The 19,177-nt window shown below is 36.6% G+C and overlaps 1 protein-coding gene across 1 annotated transcript in view; it reads right to left on the bottom strand.

The window, feature by feature from the left end:
- Window positions 1–19,177, bottom strand: part of ZNF804B (zinc finger protein 804B) — a 576,627-nt gene extending 557,450 nt beyond the window's left edge. Inside the window, exon 1 of the mRNA XM_003252370.2 lies at window positions 18,505–19,177. Within this exon, the coding sequence (XP_003252418.1) occupies window positions 18,505–18,612 (108 nt within the window). The 5' untranslated portion in view covers window positions 18,613–19,177. The remainder of the gene's footprint in view (window positions 1–18,504) is intronic.

The following is a 19,177-nucleotide window of genomic DNA, read 5'->3' as shown; positions in this document are numbered from 1 at the left end:
AGATTGGAGATATATTTACGAATGAAAATTAGCAAATTTCCCAATCTAATGAGGGACTACAGAAAAATATTCTCAAGCTTCAAGCCTAGGCTGCTAGATGAAGACAATGTCCCCAACCAAGGGGGAAGAATATTTGTTGGAAGAGTAATTTTGTTTTAAAGATTACATGTTTGAGATTTCTAAGGAAAACGATAGCCAGTGAATAACTACAGATGTATATGAGTCTAAAATTCTGAGACATAGTAAGCAGAATAATGATCTTCATAGATGTCCATGATCAGGACCTGTGAGTGCTGTCTTGCATGTCAAAAGGGACTTTATAGATGTGATTAAAACTAAAGACCTTGAAATGGGAAGAGTATCCTGGCTTATCCAAGTGGGCCCAATCTAATCATGAGTTACTTGAAGGAAAGAGTTTTTCCCAATGCAGAGAATCATAAATACAGCAGCATGAGAGGAAGTTTCCTGCTTGAGAATGGAGATAGGTTGCAATGAGCCTAAGAATATAGGGAACTTCTATCTAGAAGCCGGAAAAAAAAAAACATTAAAATGAATTCTCTTTTGAGAGAATACCTCTAGAACGCAGGGCAGCTTTACCTATAACTTGATTATAGCCTAGTGACACTGACCCACAAAATGGCAAAATAATAAATTTATGTTATTTTTTTCACTAAATTTGTGGTAGTTCATTACAGTAGCAGTAGGAAACTAATGCATGAGGTGTGAGTTGAACATAAATATTTGTACCCATTCTTTAGATTTCTGTATAACAGATATATATACATATATATTCAGAAAATAATTTCCTTCATTAGTTCATGCCACTTCCTCTCAGTTTCTGAAATTTTTTTTTTTTTTTTAGATGGAGCGTCTCACTCTGTCACCCATGCTGGAGTGCAGTGGTGTGATCTCGGCTCACTGCAACCTCTGCCTCTGGGTCTCAAATTATTCTCGTCCCTCAGCCTCCAGAGTAGCTGGGATTAACAGACACATGCCACCACACCCAGCTAATTGTTATATTTTTAGTAGAGATGGGGTTTCACCATGTTGGCCAGCCCAGGCTGATCTCGAATTCCTGACCTTAAGTGATCCACCCACCTTGGCCTCCCAAAGTGCTGGTATTACAGGCGTGAGCCACCACGCCCAGCCAGTTTCTGCAATCTTATATTAAATGGTCTAAATACAGTGCTGGGTATTTGTCTGATAGCATTCAGCTCTGTTCTCACTCTTTCTACTTTACTCTGGGACTGCATGCCTGTAAACTGCTGGCTTGAAGCCAGTAAAGTACCTATCCCAGATCCCCTTGCCAGCTCGTTTCTGGTTGGGTCTTCCAAAGGAAAGGACTGGTGGGAGAGTGGAAGTTAGGAGAAGAAAAGAAGCCATGATTAATTTTTTTCTGCTTCTGTGTCCAACTGCCTTAGCATCTTAGCGCTCATGAGTTTTGGTGGTGGCAGAAGCAGCACCAGGCCAGTGGTTGCCTCTCTGCAATACCAGCAGCAGCCAGTGGTTGTAGGCACCAGCCGCTCACCTTGTCAGTGAGTCCAGTAGCACCAGCAGGACTGTGGGCTCATGGGTGCCTGCAAAGCAAAGGTCAGGTGGTTTCAGCAGCAGCTGCAGCACTCCCAGGGTACATGCTTGTAAGCTCCACATAATACTGCTTATTCCACTTTGCCCTTTGCCCTTCCAGCTCTAGGGGCAATAGTGACTTCCTGCAGTTACTAATTCTGGGTAATAGCAACTAACTCCTTTCTCTCTCTCAGGCTTTTTAACACATCAGTAAACAATTCCTTGGTATTGGATTCCCTCTGTTTGAAAAGCATAGAATGATTTCTGTTATCCTGACTAGACACTGATACAAATGTTTTTGTACTAATATTTCCTTATTTTAAATAAGGAAGTGAACAGGGTGGGGGTAGGGGTTTATGGGTACTAATTGGGGTTCATCAGAATTTCCAAAGACAGTAGACATTTAAACAGTAATGAGGTTGGATGGATGCCTACCAGCACAGAGACAGTAGTTTTAGATTAAATATCTAGCCTTATAGAAAAGAGGGAAAAAAAATCCTTCCACGTGGCAGCAAGTTCATGAAAACAACTGGTCTACTTAACTCAATTTGCTCTGACAAAAAAAAAACCAAACACCACGAGAAATAGAAAAGCCACTACAAATGTATCATTATCTTGAATTAAAGCTGTACCAGGAAAGTGGGGCACACACTGAACATTTTTTTATTACGAGAGTTGTGAAAACACTGGGCTGCTATTTGCAACAGTTGTGCTCAACATAATGCTAACTGGCCCTCATGCCTGAACTTCTCTTCCCAAGAAAAACCAACTACAGTATAATGTGATCTGATAGGGCCATCCAGAAGAGCAATAATTTCAACAATTTGATACAAAAATTTTAAGTTCCCCATCACTACTGAGAATATTTTAAGGAGTCATGAAAACGTGTTTTTGACAGAACAAGCCAACTGTGATCAAAGTAATCATCAGCTCCTTTCATTGTACACTTACTATTGTGCAAGACCCTGTGTTAAGCCCTTTAATAAGAACATTAATAAGCTCATTTACTGCCTGCAAAGGCCCTATAAGACAAGTAACACCACAATTGAACAACCTGAGCCTCATAATGGTGAAGCAGTCACACAGCTTGTCAGAGCTGGAATAGAAGGTCAAACCAGCTCAGTCCAACTCTAAAATCAATACCCCTAAGCACCTCTCTGTACTTAGTACAAGAAGGGAAATTTTCCATGTTCCCACCTTAAAATTGGAGGGACAACATGCAGAAATGCATGAATCAAGGCAACTTACATACATAAACTATACCACAAAGCCCTACACATATCACAATTTTATTTTCAAATTTTAAATAAATATAGGAAGAGACCCTTTGTCACCAAGCAACACTGGAAAGGATTCATATTTTAGTGGCCATACATGCTTTTCAGGAATGAAGAGTGTTGCCTCATCTGTTGACTCTTACAAGGAGAGAAGAACTGAAAATTAACTTTATAGAGCTATACACAGGAATGGATTCTGACTTTACTGCACATGTAACTAAATTAATGATGATCCAACTTTGGAACTCCTATTTTCTTGTTTATAAATTATTTCTGATTTTTGTTCCAAATAACAACAACCACAAAAAAGTCATGGTTACCTATCTCATTTGGCATGACTGAGAAGAAGTAAGTAGAAAAGCTTCTGTTGGGACAATGGAATGATCACGTTTAGTTCTGTAGTTGGATTAAAGGCCGTATATCTATCTACTTGAGATGATTTTCTTATTTCCTTGTTACAGGGCCTACAGGGTCCTGCATGGTTGTTCCTCACCTATCAGCCTTTGCTTTCTTGTTGCCCCTCGGCCTCTGAGCCAACCTCCAAAGAGCCCTTCCTTGGGTCCTGACTCAGAGCTCTATGAAAAGATAGCTCCTCCTCATTCTTCATGTCTCAGATTAGGCATCATTTACTCTGGGAAGTCTTACTCAATTCTAGGACTAGGTAGGGTCACCCTGTTTTTCCCTCTTTAGCATTAGTTACTTATCTTCACAAGAATTTTAAATTCTTATACATTTTTGTGTAAGGTATTAAGAAATAAAAATCTGTTTGTTGCCTATCTTCCTTAGTCTCCACTAACACAGACAGCATGTCTGTTATGTTGACTTCACTAACACCAGTACCTGTAACGGTACCCAGTATGTAGTAAGGACCCCAAAATGTTTGTGAAAACTTACTATCTGAATTCCATCCAGCCTCAAGGCATAGCCATAATCCCCCTGAGAGCTTTTCACTGGGAACCTTGGTGACAGGGTCTGCCACACAGAGCAGCACAGAGCTCTTCCATCCAGTGTCCTTTAAGTCCTCATTTTTCTATTAGGAGCTTCCTTTTTGTGGTCTCCACAATTTAGAGGGCACTAAACCTACCCCATCAAAGCAGAACCTTACAATAACACTCATCTTCAGCTCTCATTTTTCTCAGTGGTCTCCCGCTTTTTCTTTCAGAGACCCAACACCTGAGGTATTAGGTTAAGAGAATTCTTTCCAGATCCTTTATTCACGTTGAAGAATAAATACTTAGTAGGATGAATAGATACCTCTAATGTATATTTTCATTTAGCAGCATCTAAATTGAGATGTCTGGCATCGACCACTAGGAACAGAGAATTCTCCATGGAGTAGAAACAGAACCTTCACTATGGACAGGGGCCAACTGTGCCTCTCTTACACACAGATACCCAAGGAAAAAGAGGTACTCTGGCCCTCACACTAGACCAGGTCCAATCTAGTGCTCTAATGCTTTTTTTCCTCTCAGTCTTACATCTAGAACATCCCCTCAGCCCCTAGCTGATCACACTTTTGGTACTGGCCCATAGGCTGTACCCCACAACCAAACTAAGAGGATTAACAGGAGCCCTTCAATTGCTGTAATCCCCTTGGTCACTTGGAGGTAGCTGAAGTTTCAAAATTTAAAAAAAAAACTTAAAAAACAAAAGAGCAAAACTGAAAAGTCTCTAGATAAAAATTTAGAATTGTATAGATCTAAATTAAATTTAAACTCCAACCTAAGTGCTTTGTGCATAAGTCAACTGACCCATGACAACAGAGATAACTATCTCAGTCCATCCATTTCAGCTGCCCCTTACCTCACTTTTTTTTTTTTCTGTTTTATCCAAAGGAGTTTGGTCACTGATACAGTTTGGATATTTGTTCCCACCCAAATCTCATGTTGAATTGTAGTTTCCAGTACTGGAAGTGGGGCCTGGTGAGAGGTGTTCAGATCACGGGGGTGGATCCCTCATGGCCTTGTGCTGTCTTCATAATATGAGTTCTCAGGCGATCCGGTCATTTAAAAGAGAGTGGCATCTCCTTCACCCTCCTTTCTTGCCCCTGCTCTGACCATGTGATGTGCAGGTTCCCACTTTACCTTCCACCATGATTGTAAGCTTCCTAAAACCTCCCTAGAAGCCAAGCAGATGCCAGCACCATGCTACCTGTAAAGCCTGCAGAAGAGTGAGCCAATTAAATCTGTTTTCTTTATACATAACCCAGTCTCAGGTATTTCTTTATAGCAATACAAGAATGACCTAATACAGTCATTTATCAAAGTAGTGTTACTTCCCAGGATTATTTGGTTTATGGAAAACGTATCTTCTCTTCCCACAATGTGATTTATCTTTCAGTTTTGCTACATGGCCAGCAAGTGTCTGACAGACAATATACTCTTAAAAAATACTTGTTGAATATATGATTGATTGACTGACTGACAGAATGAATGAATGAATGACTTTGACTCCCCAGTTGAAATATTTTTGTTTTTAATTCTAAACTCTTTGGCTTCTTCCAGATGATAGTTCTATATCCAAGTTTCTGACACACATACTGCTAATTCCTGCTTTACTCTTTAAAGTGGGCCTCCCCTCCTCCTTGAGCACTTAGCTCAGGGGAAAATTTCTTGTGCTTTCTTGAATTTACCCACTCAGGAGTTCCTGAGGGCTGAGCTCCCAAAGTCACTTTAACATTTTTCATAAAAACTGCAAACAGAATGAAACTAATATATAATCAACACTTAGAGATGGAATTAATTGGCAGTGTATCAGATAGCTAATTTAATTACTCCAGGTAAGAGGTATGAATTTTAACCATGTTTTAGAAACAGCAGCTGCTTCCCCTTCATGGTCCATCTAAGTGTTATTCAGATCAAAGTATTCCGGGCTTATGCCAAAAGCACCTTTCCTGCCCAGATACAGAGGAAAAGGAAGAAGCTTTCACCATTCAAGACCTTCCTCCCATCTTTAAATAAAGTAGTTCTGCTTATGTCTATTTTGCCTGGCTCCTAGAATTTCCTTTGAACAAAGGATATCATAGCTTTAAAAATAAAACAACCACCACCTGAAATACACTGGTCAAGTATTAGTGAGTTGTTTCCAAACAGGGGAGTAAGAAATTTTGAGTTTGCTGTTCTTTCCTTGCCTCATGAAACATGGCACTCATCAAGATCAGAAATTAAATCCTAGGGCTAGCTTAATATTCATGACTTAATGAAGAATTTAGAACTTCATGTACCCAAATTTGTCATACAATCAGATACATGTTGTATTCCAGTTACTATGTATTTGGTCTACTTCTAAGACCTTCAGACTTAGGGATGCTTATGTACTATATAAATCCATCCAAGTCCACTCCTTATGAATATTTTAGGCCAATTATCATTTCTCTTTAACTGTGCTTTCTCACCTTCTCTATTCCCTGTGGAAGACTGGTCTGCTCTATCACTTCAGGGGTGGAATGCATCCTGATGATCATACAGATTTAAACAGAGTGTGATATATAAAAACAACAACAAATCCACCGTAAAGTGACCTACTATTGGAAGAAACACATAAAGAAGATTTATTGTTTTTTAGTAACACAATTTCACAAATCTTCTTTCAATGATGACAGGAAAACAAATCATCAGTGGTGGTCACCAAGGATTCTCCCAGGGATATTATACACACTTCCTAAACGTATAGTATGTAGCACATGAATATTGAAAGAACATTAAACGTGGTTTAAAATACATGATCAATTCTTTAAATCTATTTAAATTCATTTAAATCAGCATTGTTTGGGCTTTATCTACAATCTTCTTGGCAATAACCCTGTTTCCATAGTGACAAAAATTTGTATTTTTTCTTCATGCATGCTTGTGGAAGTATAACAACTTTGTAATAAAGTTTACATATTATTTGCACATAAATTTCATTTTTGTGAGAAGTCCAAGCTACAGGTTTCTATTGCTGTCTTGCCATTAAATACATAATTCACATTTCCTCTCAAATAATGAAAACTCAACAGAGGGCCATTCCTAACCACTTGCAAAACAGTTCTGAATCTACATGATGATCAGATCTTTGAAAATTGACATGTAATATTAAGGAAAAGATAATGAAATCCTTCACAGATGTCACTCTTCATATAATATATATGTTTTATTTGCATAAATCCATTCATTTGTGCCTAATCAGTATTCTCTTACTTAATTGTTTCAAATGGTTAGTAAGTTTGCTTTGGCCAGTCAAAGTGAAACAGAAAAGTGAAGCAACAGAGACATTGTCCAGTTACCTATCCGCACCCAGAAATGAGGGCTTTATTTCAATAGTTTGCTGTCAGTTCAGCTGAAAATGTGTGTTCTTTACTAAAATTCCTTTTAATATTAATTTTTAAAATAAAGCTTCCAGGGCCTGTACTGTTCTCTGTTTACATTTGTGGCATCAAAAAGCTGTACACATATGATTAGTGAAAATTTATATATTATTTTATTCTTTAATACAAAAGTTAAAAATAACTTTCCATTTATATGCCACTATGTCTAGAATAGAATTTTTTTATTTTATGCAATTACAGCTATTACTTCAATTCATACATCACATTTTATTTAAAACTAATGCTTTTTTCCCTAGGAATTCACAAATCTGTAACCAGAAGAGTAAAAAACCAAAACAGAAAGCCTTAAAATATCCCTTTAAAATGATTTGATTTTTCTGTTTACCCTCTGGATACAGGATGTAGATGGTATGACAGGGAAACATCTGGGTAAAGTAGGCAATATTTAAAAATGTGAACAGTATTTTTCTTAATATATGATAGTGTTGTACTGAGTTTACCACCTTATCAAGAATATAAGAACCATCAGTATATTATATTTCAAACCTGTACTACATAAAATGTGTAGTAAAGCATTTTGAATTGCATAAATTTCAATTTATAAGGAAATAATGCAAATGATATACATTGCATAGGATGTTCTTTGTTCTCACAAATGTTTCAGTCCTTTTTATGTCTTAACAATGAAATTTACCAGCTGTCTCTGAATATTTAAAGGGATATTATGTTGAACAGAGAGCTCTTCTTGTTTCCCTACACTCTTGCTTCAAAAAGGCACACTGAAGTCCAGTGAGTAAAAGAAAGAAGAGGAAGGGACATTTGGGCAGAGACAGGAGACTGGCATTAATTCATTCATCTCACAGGAGAAGAAATCACCTTGATAAGCAGAGAGCTCCCACACCATTGGAAATATTCATCCATGTTAAGGTTGAGTGAGGTTGAATTAACAGGCTTACTGGCTTAATGCAATATCAATTTATTATCTTATAGTCCTCTAGGTCAGAAGCTCCACTGGGCACAAATCAACATGTTAGTAAGACTGTGATTTTTCTTGAGCCCCTATGGGAGAATCCATTTACTTGCCCTTTCCAGATTCAAGAAGTCACTTACATTCCCTGGCTTGTGGCTTCTTCCTCTAACTTCAGACCTGGAAGCGGAGCAACCTTAAAGCTTTCTCTCTGACATTCATACCTCCCTCTTATGACCCTTGTGATTACCTTGGACCCCACTGTGTGATCCAGGATAATCATCTCATCCTCTTTAATTCAATCATAACTGGAAAGTCCCTTTTGTCATGTAAGATATTGGATTTGTAGGTTTGGGGGATTCAAATATAAACATCTTTGGGGATATCATTAATCTGCCTACCATAGTGATATATTTAAAATATAGATTGGTAAATGAATCTAGATTGCTAAGGGTCTTTCCAATGTTTATATTCTATAAATAAGCCAAAGAATTTAACTATCTATTAACAACTGATAAAAAGTTTATTTGGATTAAGAAACTGACCACATAAATAAACAGATTCTCTTCACTCCTAAGAGTATTACTTTCTTTCTGTATGTCCACCCTAGATGACTAAATATTTTAAATAAAATTTATTGTTTAGAAGAAGACCAAGCTTCTCTTACATACTGTGGTCCCATCCTAACTGGTCCGAGAAGGGACAATTGCTAACAAAACCTTGCTGAAAAGTATGTGACTGATAAATTCAGGCAATTGGAGATTCTTAACAATTATGCAACAGGAATTTGTGGCTTTTCCAGGATGTTGCTATCTCAAAGGCTGCAGTGGTCATTGGTCAGGGAATTATTGTCTCTCTTTCAAAAAAAAAGAAAAAGATTAAAAAACACTATTTTTCCTTCTTCTTATGTACCTCCTATAAACTCCTAAATAGGAAAGAAATGATCAAGTTCCTAACTTGTAATTCATTTATCAGAAGCTGTTAAATATGCCACCAATGAAAAAATATGGCCTAACTAACTCATGTACGAATTACATCAACTTACATATACCAGTCTTCAGTTTCTTGTGGCCTTCGCAAAAGATGTTCTGAAATGCTACAAAGAATAAAGCACTCTGCAATTTGGATTGATAGGAGACACTAAATTATACTTAAAGCAATTGACCAAATGATCTTGGTAGATCTTAAAGTGATAAACATTGCCATGAAAACAGTGACCACTTAATCCATCAGTAGAATAGTCTACATTCTAAAAAATTCTAACTGGGGAAAAAATACTCTATGGAAAAATCTTCTTTGTGGACCTACCACCAGGACAAAAGGGAACATATTTATACTAATTAAATTTCCATTGAAATCTATTTATTTTCTATTGAAATCATTAAATTAACTAAGACAAGGAAAATTATCCCAATTGGAGTTTGATAAAACTTGTTGGAAGTTTTCCCCCACTACAACATCAGGTGTATATATGCATGCACACATATCAACACACACAATCCGAGTAATAATCATTGTTAATGTTTACTGAACACTCAATGAATGTCAAGCACTAGGCTCAAAACACCATATTAGGAACCATTTTTTCCCACTGTGAAGAAGTTAAAACTGAACTTAAGAGAAGTTATAAAATTACTAGTCAATGGCAAAACTAGAATTTGACAATAGGCGGTTTAATTCCAAGGCCTACATTTTTGATCCTCATGTAATATTGTCCCTCTATCAGTGGCCAAAAGTAATACCCAAAGAGAGAAATACATTTAGATATAATACATCATAGAAACTGAACACATAAAAATCAATATTTGTAAGTTTTGTTTGTTTGTTTTCTGAGACAGTCTCACTCTGTCGCCCAGGCTGGAGTGCAGTGGTGCTATCTCGGCTCACTGCAACTTCTGCCTCCCAGTTTCAAGTGATTCTCTGGCCTCAGCCTCCTGAGTAGCTGGAATTACAGGCTAGTGCCACCATGCACAGCTAACTTTTTTGTATTTTTAGTAGAGATGGGTTTCACCATCTTGCCCAGGTTGATCTCAAACTCCTGAGCCCAGGCAACCTGCCCACCTGGGCCTCCCAAAGTGCTAGGATTAAAGGTGTGAGCCACTGCACCTGGCCCAATATTTGTGAGTTAATGTTCTTAATGCCTAGATATAGACTTAAGATTTCCTTAAATTTCACTAATTTCAATATAAATATATAGCTAAACTGTAGAGTTAGCCCCAATTTTCTGGAGGCTTCTTGCAGCAAAATTGCATAAGAGGTATTCACAGCAATTCATTAAGTTTAAGTGGTTTTTAAATCATAAGATAAACATTAAAGTCAATGACCAGATGGAAATTTCCAATACTCCTCATACCAGCTACACTATTGTCAAATATATCAGTGGGAATGTCCTGAATGATGAAGAATCTAATAATATATTGTTCATCATTCATTTGTATTCACACATCCGTTCATTCATTCTACAGATATTTATTGAGTAAAATAAAGCAGAAGCTTTGCAGACGTAAGGATGACAGCAGACTTACCCCAAAGATTTCAATGGATGTGATCGCAATTGATGGATGTAATGGCAGGCTATAAGAGATGCACTTGACCTGTGAAAGGAAACACAGGACTGAACTCCTTAGTTAAGTCTGTAACAATATACAAGATATGGCCCAACAAATGAAGGGTAAAAAAATTTTTTGGGCAGAGGGAACAGCAACTGCAATGGCAGAAAGGTCTGCGAACATGTCATAGTCAAGAACTCTTCAGTATAAGTGGACAATAGTAGAATCATGTGGAAGAATACACAGTGAAAGCTAAAAATGTAGGTGCAGGCTGGATCATGCACCTACACTTAAAATATTATTCAAGGATTTTGAACGTTTTTAGGTAATGTGAATGCAACTAATATGGCCACCTCCATGCCTCTTCGTTTCATATCAGATGAAGCAAATGAATAGGACAAGTCTAATTTGAGGCATGCCTCTATCCTCCCTGTCATTTAAAAAAAGAGGCCCCATGGCCATTTTTGTTTAGAATATGGCATTTATTTCATTCACAAAAAGAAAATGCATATAGCCTTTGCTTGCCAAGGAAGACGTTAGAGAATATAATTATTCACAGCAAAATAAAGAACTGGAAGGGACATATGTGAGTGGAAAGAGGGGAAGCTGACTGTATTTGCCTGGTGCTGAGAAGTACACAGGACAAGTGAAGTGCTGAGTAATAGCTGTGGGAAGAAGGGCAGGGGAAGAACACTGGTAGGTGGGTTCTGAATGGAGATATGGGGAAAGCTGTAAATTCTGAACTGAAGATGAAAGTTATGTGTGGATGGTGAATGGGAGAAACTTGTAAGGTTGGGTGAAAGAGCATACAGAATAGAGTAGTTCTTACCATTTGCGAGGGCTAGTATCTCTGGAGTTAGAAGTATATGCCAACATTTATGTGTGAACCAAAAAAAGATATTGAAAAACTTGATAATTATGTGAATGAAATGAATAAGGATTGATGGCAAGAAGAATAGAGAGGAAGAAGATTGTTTAAGAAAAGAAAAAACTGGCAATATCCATTTCAAAATAAGCTATATTCTGCCTCTTACACCCACACAAAAGTGAAATAAAATTTGCCAAAAGGAAATTGTCAATTGTCAAAGAAAAAAAGAAAACTGGCAGTCCTAATTATACTTGCTAGAAATGAACAAACTGAATAATCTCTATGAATCATTCTCATTGCTGTCCAGTACAAAATCCTGAGTAGCATCCTTAATTTGGATATTCAATATTTTATTATTGATTTACAACCCAACTTGTTTTCACAACAGATCTAAGTCATCTGAAAGAAACTTTATACATTAAAACAGCAAAATATAAATGTAAAAATAACGAGAGTCATTGGAAATAGAATAAGAGCTGGACCAAGAACAGGAGATGAGCAGAGATGGGTATATCATGTTGCCTTTAAGGCCAACATCAATTCCTATCCCTTTGCTAAGCCACAGATTTGTCTCTTCCTCCCAGCCAAAGAAGAAAAGAAAATGATTCAACTATATGGTTATCCTTTTCTGTGAAGAGAAAAATATATTATCAGTTCTTCAGAAGTATATGTTTAGAATTTAGATACCAAATTTGAATGAAATAATATATTAGTTGAATACATGTTATCTGAGTGGCATCTCAGGAAAATTAATATCATTAGCGAATAATTTTAAAAAGCAAATCAAAACCCCCTTTTCTGTTTTATTTTTTTATTTTTGAGACAAGGCTTCCCTTCGTTGCCTGGGGGCTGCAGTGAAGTGGCCTTATTATGGTTCACTGCAGCCTCCAGCTCCTGGGCTCAAGCTATCCTCCTTCCTCAGCCTTCCGAGTGGCTACGACTATAGGCATGAGCCACCGAGCCCAGCTAATTTTTTTTTTTAATAGAAATGGGGTCTTGCTTTGTTGCCCAACCTGGTCTAGAATACCTGGCTTCAATCTCTAGCTTCAAGGGATCCTCACACCTCAGCCTCCCAAAGTGCTGGGATTACAAGTCCTTCTCCAATTTAAACACCATAATACTCTTTTGTATTTTTTATCTTCAATAAGTTTAGAGTGTCTTAGCTACAACTGAAAATGCTGTTTAAGGTAGAAAGTAATTTATTTTTCCAGAATTTCCTTCCAAGTTTAGTAAGTACTTCCAAAACAAGAGAGACTATGTAAGTTGGGAATGGGTATATCGCTATTATCACTATAACTACACTTTTTCTTGAAAACATATCAAATATTTAATTTCTCTCTCCAGATCTAAAGTAAACCTGATTTGTAAAATCAATCTACAAAAGGCTTTTTCAGCTGTCATTTTATAAGGGTTACTTGAATTTTCATGAAAAACTACATTTGTTACAACCCAAAGGCATTTTCAAGCAAAGTAGCATTTTTATTTCAATTTTATTCAAATTATTTTATACAAAATATGTTCATATATACCAAAGAATTATGACAATGTGTATTTTGAAAAAATCAACTTCACACTGAGAGGCACTTGATAGTTATTTGAAATATATATTATTCTTCTTGCTCTCTGCTTCCAACACAGCCTAAAACCAACTGGCATTTCAAGCTCTGTTATTACTTAACACATAAAAATATGTATTTTAGTGCATACACGTTATACAGCAAAAATTTCACAGTTACAACTAACATTATGTTTTCTTTTAAGTCACAAATAGTTTAAGTTCTATGTTAAATGCCATGCACATTTAGCCTACCCATGATACCAAAATGTTTCATTTTTATTTTAGTTCCAAATTATGGAGCAGAAACCTGAAATAGTTCATTTTAGTCATATATCTAAAAGAAACTAATCAAGGTAGATGAGCCCTCTAATTGTAATTATGAAATAAATGTAGTATAATCTAATAAAAGCCAGAATTATAGCACTCAAATACCTATTTAAGTCTTCTTACTATGGAAACTTTCTGAAGTCAAATAAACAGAAATTTGTTTAGGTTCTGGAAAGTACCAACTAGCATAGGTGCTAACTACAAAGTTTTTGAAATCAGTTAGGGGAAAGAAGAAATGGTTGTAAAGGCAATGAGAAGAAAGGAGGTTGCTTTATATGATACTTGACATAAAAAAGAACATGTATTATAAGAATTGTAACTAAGTCATCTTTACTGAAAACATCTGAAAGTTCCAACATGAAAGGCAGTATTATGTATTCATGAATTCAAGAAAAGGATGCAGGTGACTTCTCTACAGGAGGGCATGTCTTCATAATTATATTTGGCACTTGAAAAGTGCATCACTTTAAGAGCAATTTTGAATGTCTTTAATGTGTATTTATTAGGCATAATGAAAACATACACAATCGGATATTACAGGCATCAGAAAAAGGACAAGGGTTTAACTGCACTCATTTCCTCATTTAAGAAGTTCTCTGGATGGATGCACCTTCAAGGTAGTTCATCTCTTCTAGAACTTCTTTCATTTATAGATATACATTTGTAATTTATCAAGGGAATTTTGTAGAAGATTTTGGTCCATTTAAAATGCTTGTTTATTTATATTCCACATCCTCCTATTAGCCAATTTAATCAGCTATATAACTTAAGATGAGATAACATAAAACATCCAGTGGCCCTGATTTTTTACTTTGGTGACAATCCCCAAAATTTCCTTTATACCCAATGCATTAAGACAATAGGCATTCCCAGAAAAAGATATTCCAGAATGTCTAACTATGGTGCTCCCAGGAATAAGCACTTCTTAAGAAATATAACCTTATCTAAACTTCAAAAGAGTAATAATAAACTAAATATGTACCACGGATAAAATATATATCTACCATTATTATTAACATGTAACCAATAGGTATCCCGAATGATAGTCTCACTATTAACCACACTACATTCGAATATAAACTTGAGATGCTATTTTAGATTACATAACTAAAAATCAAGTCAAATATATTTTTCTTGTTACATAGAAGGTATTTGTTTTATTGAATTCAAACGTGGTGATAGAACTTAGAAGTTCATGAACACTGAATTCATCTATAGACTATGTTCTCAATGAATAGCTTAATTATTGATTAAGTTATTAAATTTAATTATTAAATTGAGCAGCCACCTTTTCAGAGCAGCCCATGTGGACTGGCTTGCTTGGTCCCCTAAGTGCTCCTAATTATTCAAACAAAGTTTTACCATTAATATATTTGATGGTAGAAGACTGTATAATATAATATATAAAAAACTTCTTTGGCTTGAGCACAGATAGCAATGTGTATCTATCTATCTATTTTTCTATCTATAATGTATATATGTGTATCTCATAATGATTTTTAAAGTCATCATGTAGTCATATTATTTTAGAGTTTAGATAGAGTCAGGGATAAGTATAAATTGTGGTAGAATTTAGAAAATGCACAATTTCTAAAAATAGAGACTTTTAGCATTAAGCACCATAAAATCCTCTCTCATTTTTCTTTTCTTTTACTTTCTTTAATATATCCCTGGATTTAAAGTAGTATAAACTATCTCCACTCAATTATTCACATTTTAATTAGGTTTAAAAAGCAGTATGCTATTTTTTCACACAGACTCTAAAAAGAAGAGAGATGCAATAGATAAAAGACATTACCATGTTTTCACTTTGAAGATAGAAGCTGAATTTCACTCTGGGATTTTCAGTTTACTGATCTGCAAAAATTGTTTGGGGTAAAATACTTTATTTCTCAAATAACTCATTAAGAATTTATTACAACAATTCCGTATAATGATTCAACATGTTTTCCAAATGAAATCCTTTGAAATAAATATAATCATTCTTTTTTACTTTTAGCTTAATATTGCATGTTCGGATTTTACAGACATGTGATTTGAACATAAATGTACACAACTACTTTACCTATATAATTGAAGAATTATGTCTATAGGAAAGTGAAATGCTTTATCCATAATATCCAGATATCAGATATCCGTAATATCAGAACTACAAAAGAAGAAATCCTTATTATGTCAAAAAGGGATTGTAGCTTTCTCCTTTCTGTAGCAGAGGTAGAAAGTAGTCTTAACCAATAATTGTTTTATTGAATATTAAGACCCTGTCCTACATGTAAACAGTTCTAATAAAACAGAAAAATGTGGAGCAAAAGTAATAGGAGAGACACTTGGATAAAAAGGGCAAAGACCAAAGTTGAAGTATTGAAAATCTTAGTGAAAGTTAGTTAAGTCAACTAAGAATATCTCTATACTAAATAAACTGAGTTTCAGTGAGTGGAAATAATTAAAGTCATTGATGTAGAGGTCAATTTCAGGTCATTCCTGGCACTAAATTTGAAAAAAAAATCAGAGTAGCTATTTTTTTTAAATAAATGAATATATTTTATGGATCTCTGAGTTTAACGTTTATACTAAAGGAAAAAAATCAATAAAGTTATGTCAACCTGAAAATAACTGGGGAATGTGTATTGCTGAACTAAAAAAAGATCTATAACCCCAGTTTACAGTTTCATATTTTGCAATTAATTAATAAGGAAGGCAAACACACATTTATCTAGATTAGGAAAGTTTTCAAGTGTGTAAGGGTCTAAGGTCCAGAAGGTAGTGATCCATTTCAACTTAGGGAGAAAGGCTAAGTGTTATGTAATGGGAAGAGGACCTCAACTCGTTGGAAGACTCATCTCAACCACCTGCCAATGATAGAGAATGAATAAACACAGATTTTCACACAGTGCCCAGCTCACATGAGAAACCATTCAAATATTGAAAAAGCCATGCAAATTCCACAGTAAAATGTAAAAGAAGACCAAGTAAATCAAATAGTGTTGAGAAAGTACATATATCATTTAATTTAGATATTTTTAAATGATGCATATGTAATTTAAGTACATCCAAATGTGTAAATAAATATTGGAGAGAAACTTCCAGTGAGTCAAAGTGTAGATTCTAGATAACAAAGTAAATTAATTTGTACGTTAGTAAAAACCAGCCCAGCAGTGAATAAAAATAGTGCCCTGAGGGTGGGGAGTACCTGGTGAACTCTGGTCAACCAGCACAGCCATGTGGTCAATGGGCTGTCTTCTCCCATTCACATTCACACATCCAGTCTCTATAGTGTCAGTCAGGCTCTTGGGAGATGACTGAACAAAGTGGGAGAGAAAGGACACTTTTTGACCATGTAACAGAAATTTTTCTGCAAGCCCTACAGATTTGGGAAGATGAACACCATAGTCTAACCAACTTGAATAGAACTAAACTGTGTAAGATTATGAATCAATTCTCCCTTTATACTGAGAAGTCTTAAGGCACAAACAGTACAATGCACTACCCAATTTAGTTTTCCATAACCAAAAGGAGGGCAAGGGAGACAGGCATGGAGATTACCAAAGCATTGAAAAATAATACCTATGAGAAAGGCAGAACATTGTATGTTTTCTAGATGAAATGGACTTAAAGGAGAATTTAAAGGATTTAAGTTTGCTATAAGAAAGATTCTCCTGGCACTGTTGAGTTGTTAAACATTAAAGTGGTTTGCTGAGACTGCAGGAACTCCAATTCTGAGAATCTTTAGAAATGGGAAAGAGTCAGACCTGCTACTTAGAGAGACTGAATGTGGGCTTTATTCCGCTAGAACTCTGCAAGTGCCTGCTAACCCTGTGAGTTTAATTGTTAAATACTTATACAAACAGTATTTTCCATCTAACAGTTCTGACTCAGTACTGTATACAGTTGTTGGGGGAAGCAGTTGCAACAACCCACTTTTTATAGTACATAAAAGCATGTGAAGGAATAGTTTGTCATGAGGAATCCTAGTGATATCTCTGGGCACCTGTACTTTCTGATCCTAGATTTCTCATGTAAATTTCATATAGCATTTATTAATAATCAAAGGCTTTTATAATATGTTGCAATTTTGAATAATTCATGCTAATGAAGCATTAAACCATGATGGAAAATATCAAACATAAAAAAATTAAAATTGGGCAATTTCAGTTTTCCCTCTTGATATCATACAGACTTAAATACTGTTTTTTATGTGAAACCTCAAAAATTGGTCTTTAAGTTTGGATACTTGGTCACTAGTAGTCCAAAACTAATATATATATATATATTTATTTTATATATAAAAATTACACACACATACACATTCACACACATTTTCTTGAAACACATTTGAAGCCTTAAAACATAATAGTATGTACCAAGAAATGAATTAATAATATATTTAACTCATATAATCTGGATGAAATTATTTTATAAAAAGAATGTGAATAAATTGAATAGTAACTAAATTGAATAGTTTACTAAGTTAAAAAGTAATCACGCTAATTGCATGTTAATATATTTGTATATTATACAATAAATTATCCAACTCAGACTTCCACAAAGAATTATTTTACTTCCCCTTAAAGAATGTGCATAGTTGAGCATTAGATATAATCAAGTTTTCACTACCTATACCTTTCCTTTTGCCAATGATTTGAGGGAAAATCCTTGAGTTTTTCTCATAAAGTAACAGTAGCATTATTAAACTAATCTCAACTGATGACTTCACAAAAGCACATTATAACGTGCCACTCAAACTTTCTACACTGCCCAAATCAGCAGATTCATAAGTTGACATAGCACAGAGGAGCTACCTTCAGAGCCCTGCAGATAACTGCATTCAGTAAGTATTTACATCCGTAGCACTATAGATCCTACTGACTGGATTGAAAATACACATGTAAATACACACCCCTCTCTGTGTCACAGTCTGTCAATAAATTGTATAAACGGACACGATATATCTCCATACCTATGGATAAGGTTTACGTTTTAGATGTCCACCACCTACTCATTGTATCAGGATACTATCTCTCAATATCTTTTTGTTTGTGTTGAGTTGGAACGTTTGTGTATGTATGTGTGTGCGCGCGCACATTACCGGAGAGGGAGATCCGTTCTTGCAGAGGGGTCCCCTGAAGACTCCTTTAATGCCCCGGTAGTGCCCATTGCTGAGATGTCTCGAACTGATGACCAAGTAACAAGCCATGTGGGTCCGGGCGGAGGCGCAGAGTCTCAACTCCTCACTAGGCGACCAGCCGTGGAAAGCGGGCGGGTTTCTCAGCCGCAACAGCGACTGCCACCTCCCGAGAAGAAGCGGCCAGCAGGACGCAGAGGGAGGCGGCGACAGCGCGTCCCTGCTCCGCGCCCCGTGCGGGGCTCCTGCTGCCGACAGCTGCTGCTCTGACAGAGGCGGCGGCGGCGACAGCACAGAGCACGGAGGGGACCCGGCGAGCCAGTCCACATGCTGCTCTGACGAGGTGGCTGCTCAACCGCGGGCCAGCGATATATTTATTTAAGGACAACTTCCAGGGTCCGCCAGGGAATCAGGAATTCCCCCGCCCCTTTCCTCCCGCCCCCTGCCTTCGCGCCTGGCGCCTGCCCGGGGGATGCTCAGGCGCGGGTACCCATCGTCCGGCCGGGGGCGTCCTGGGCTGCGGGCTGCAGTGCCGGGATCCAGCAGCAGCCGCCGCCGCCGCCGCTGCCTTTGTGGGGAGAGTGGCGGGGAGTCTTTGGGAGCGCCAAAGCGCTGCCCCCGCTGCAGTCGGGAGAGG

The sequence above is a fragment of the Nomascus leucogenys genome, chromosome 11 (genome assembly GCF_006542625.1).
Source record: "Nomascus leucogenys isolate Asia chromosome 11, Asia_NLE_v1, whole genome shotgun sequence".
NCBI classification, from domain to species: domain Eukaryota; kingdom Metazoa; phylum Chordata; class Mammalia; order Primates; family Hylobatidae; genus Nomascus; species Nomascus leucogenys.
This window is presented reverse-complemented; position numbering and strand designations above follow the sequence as displayed.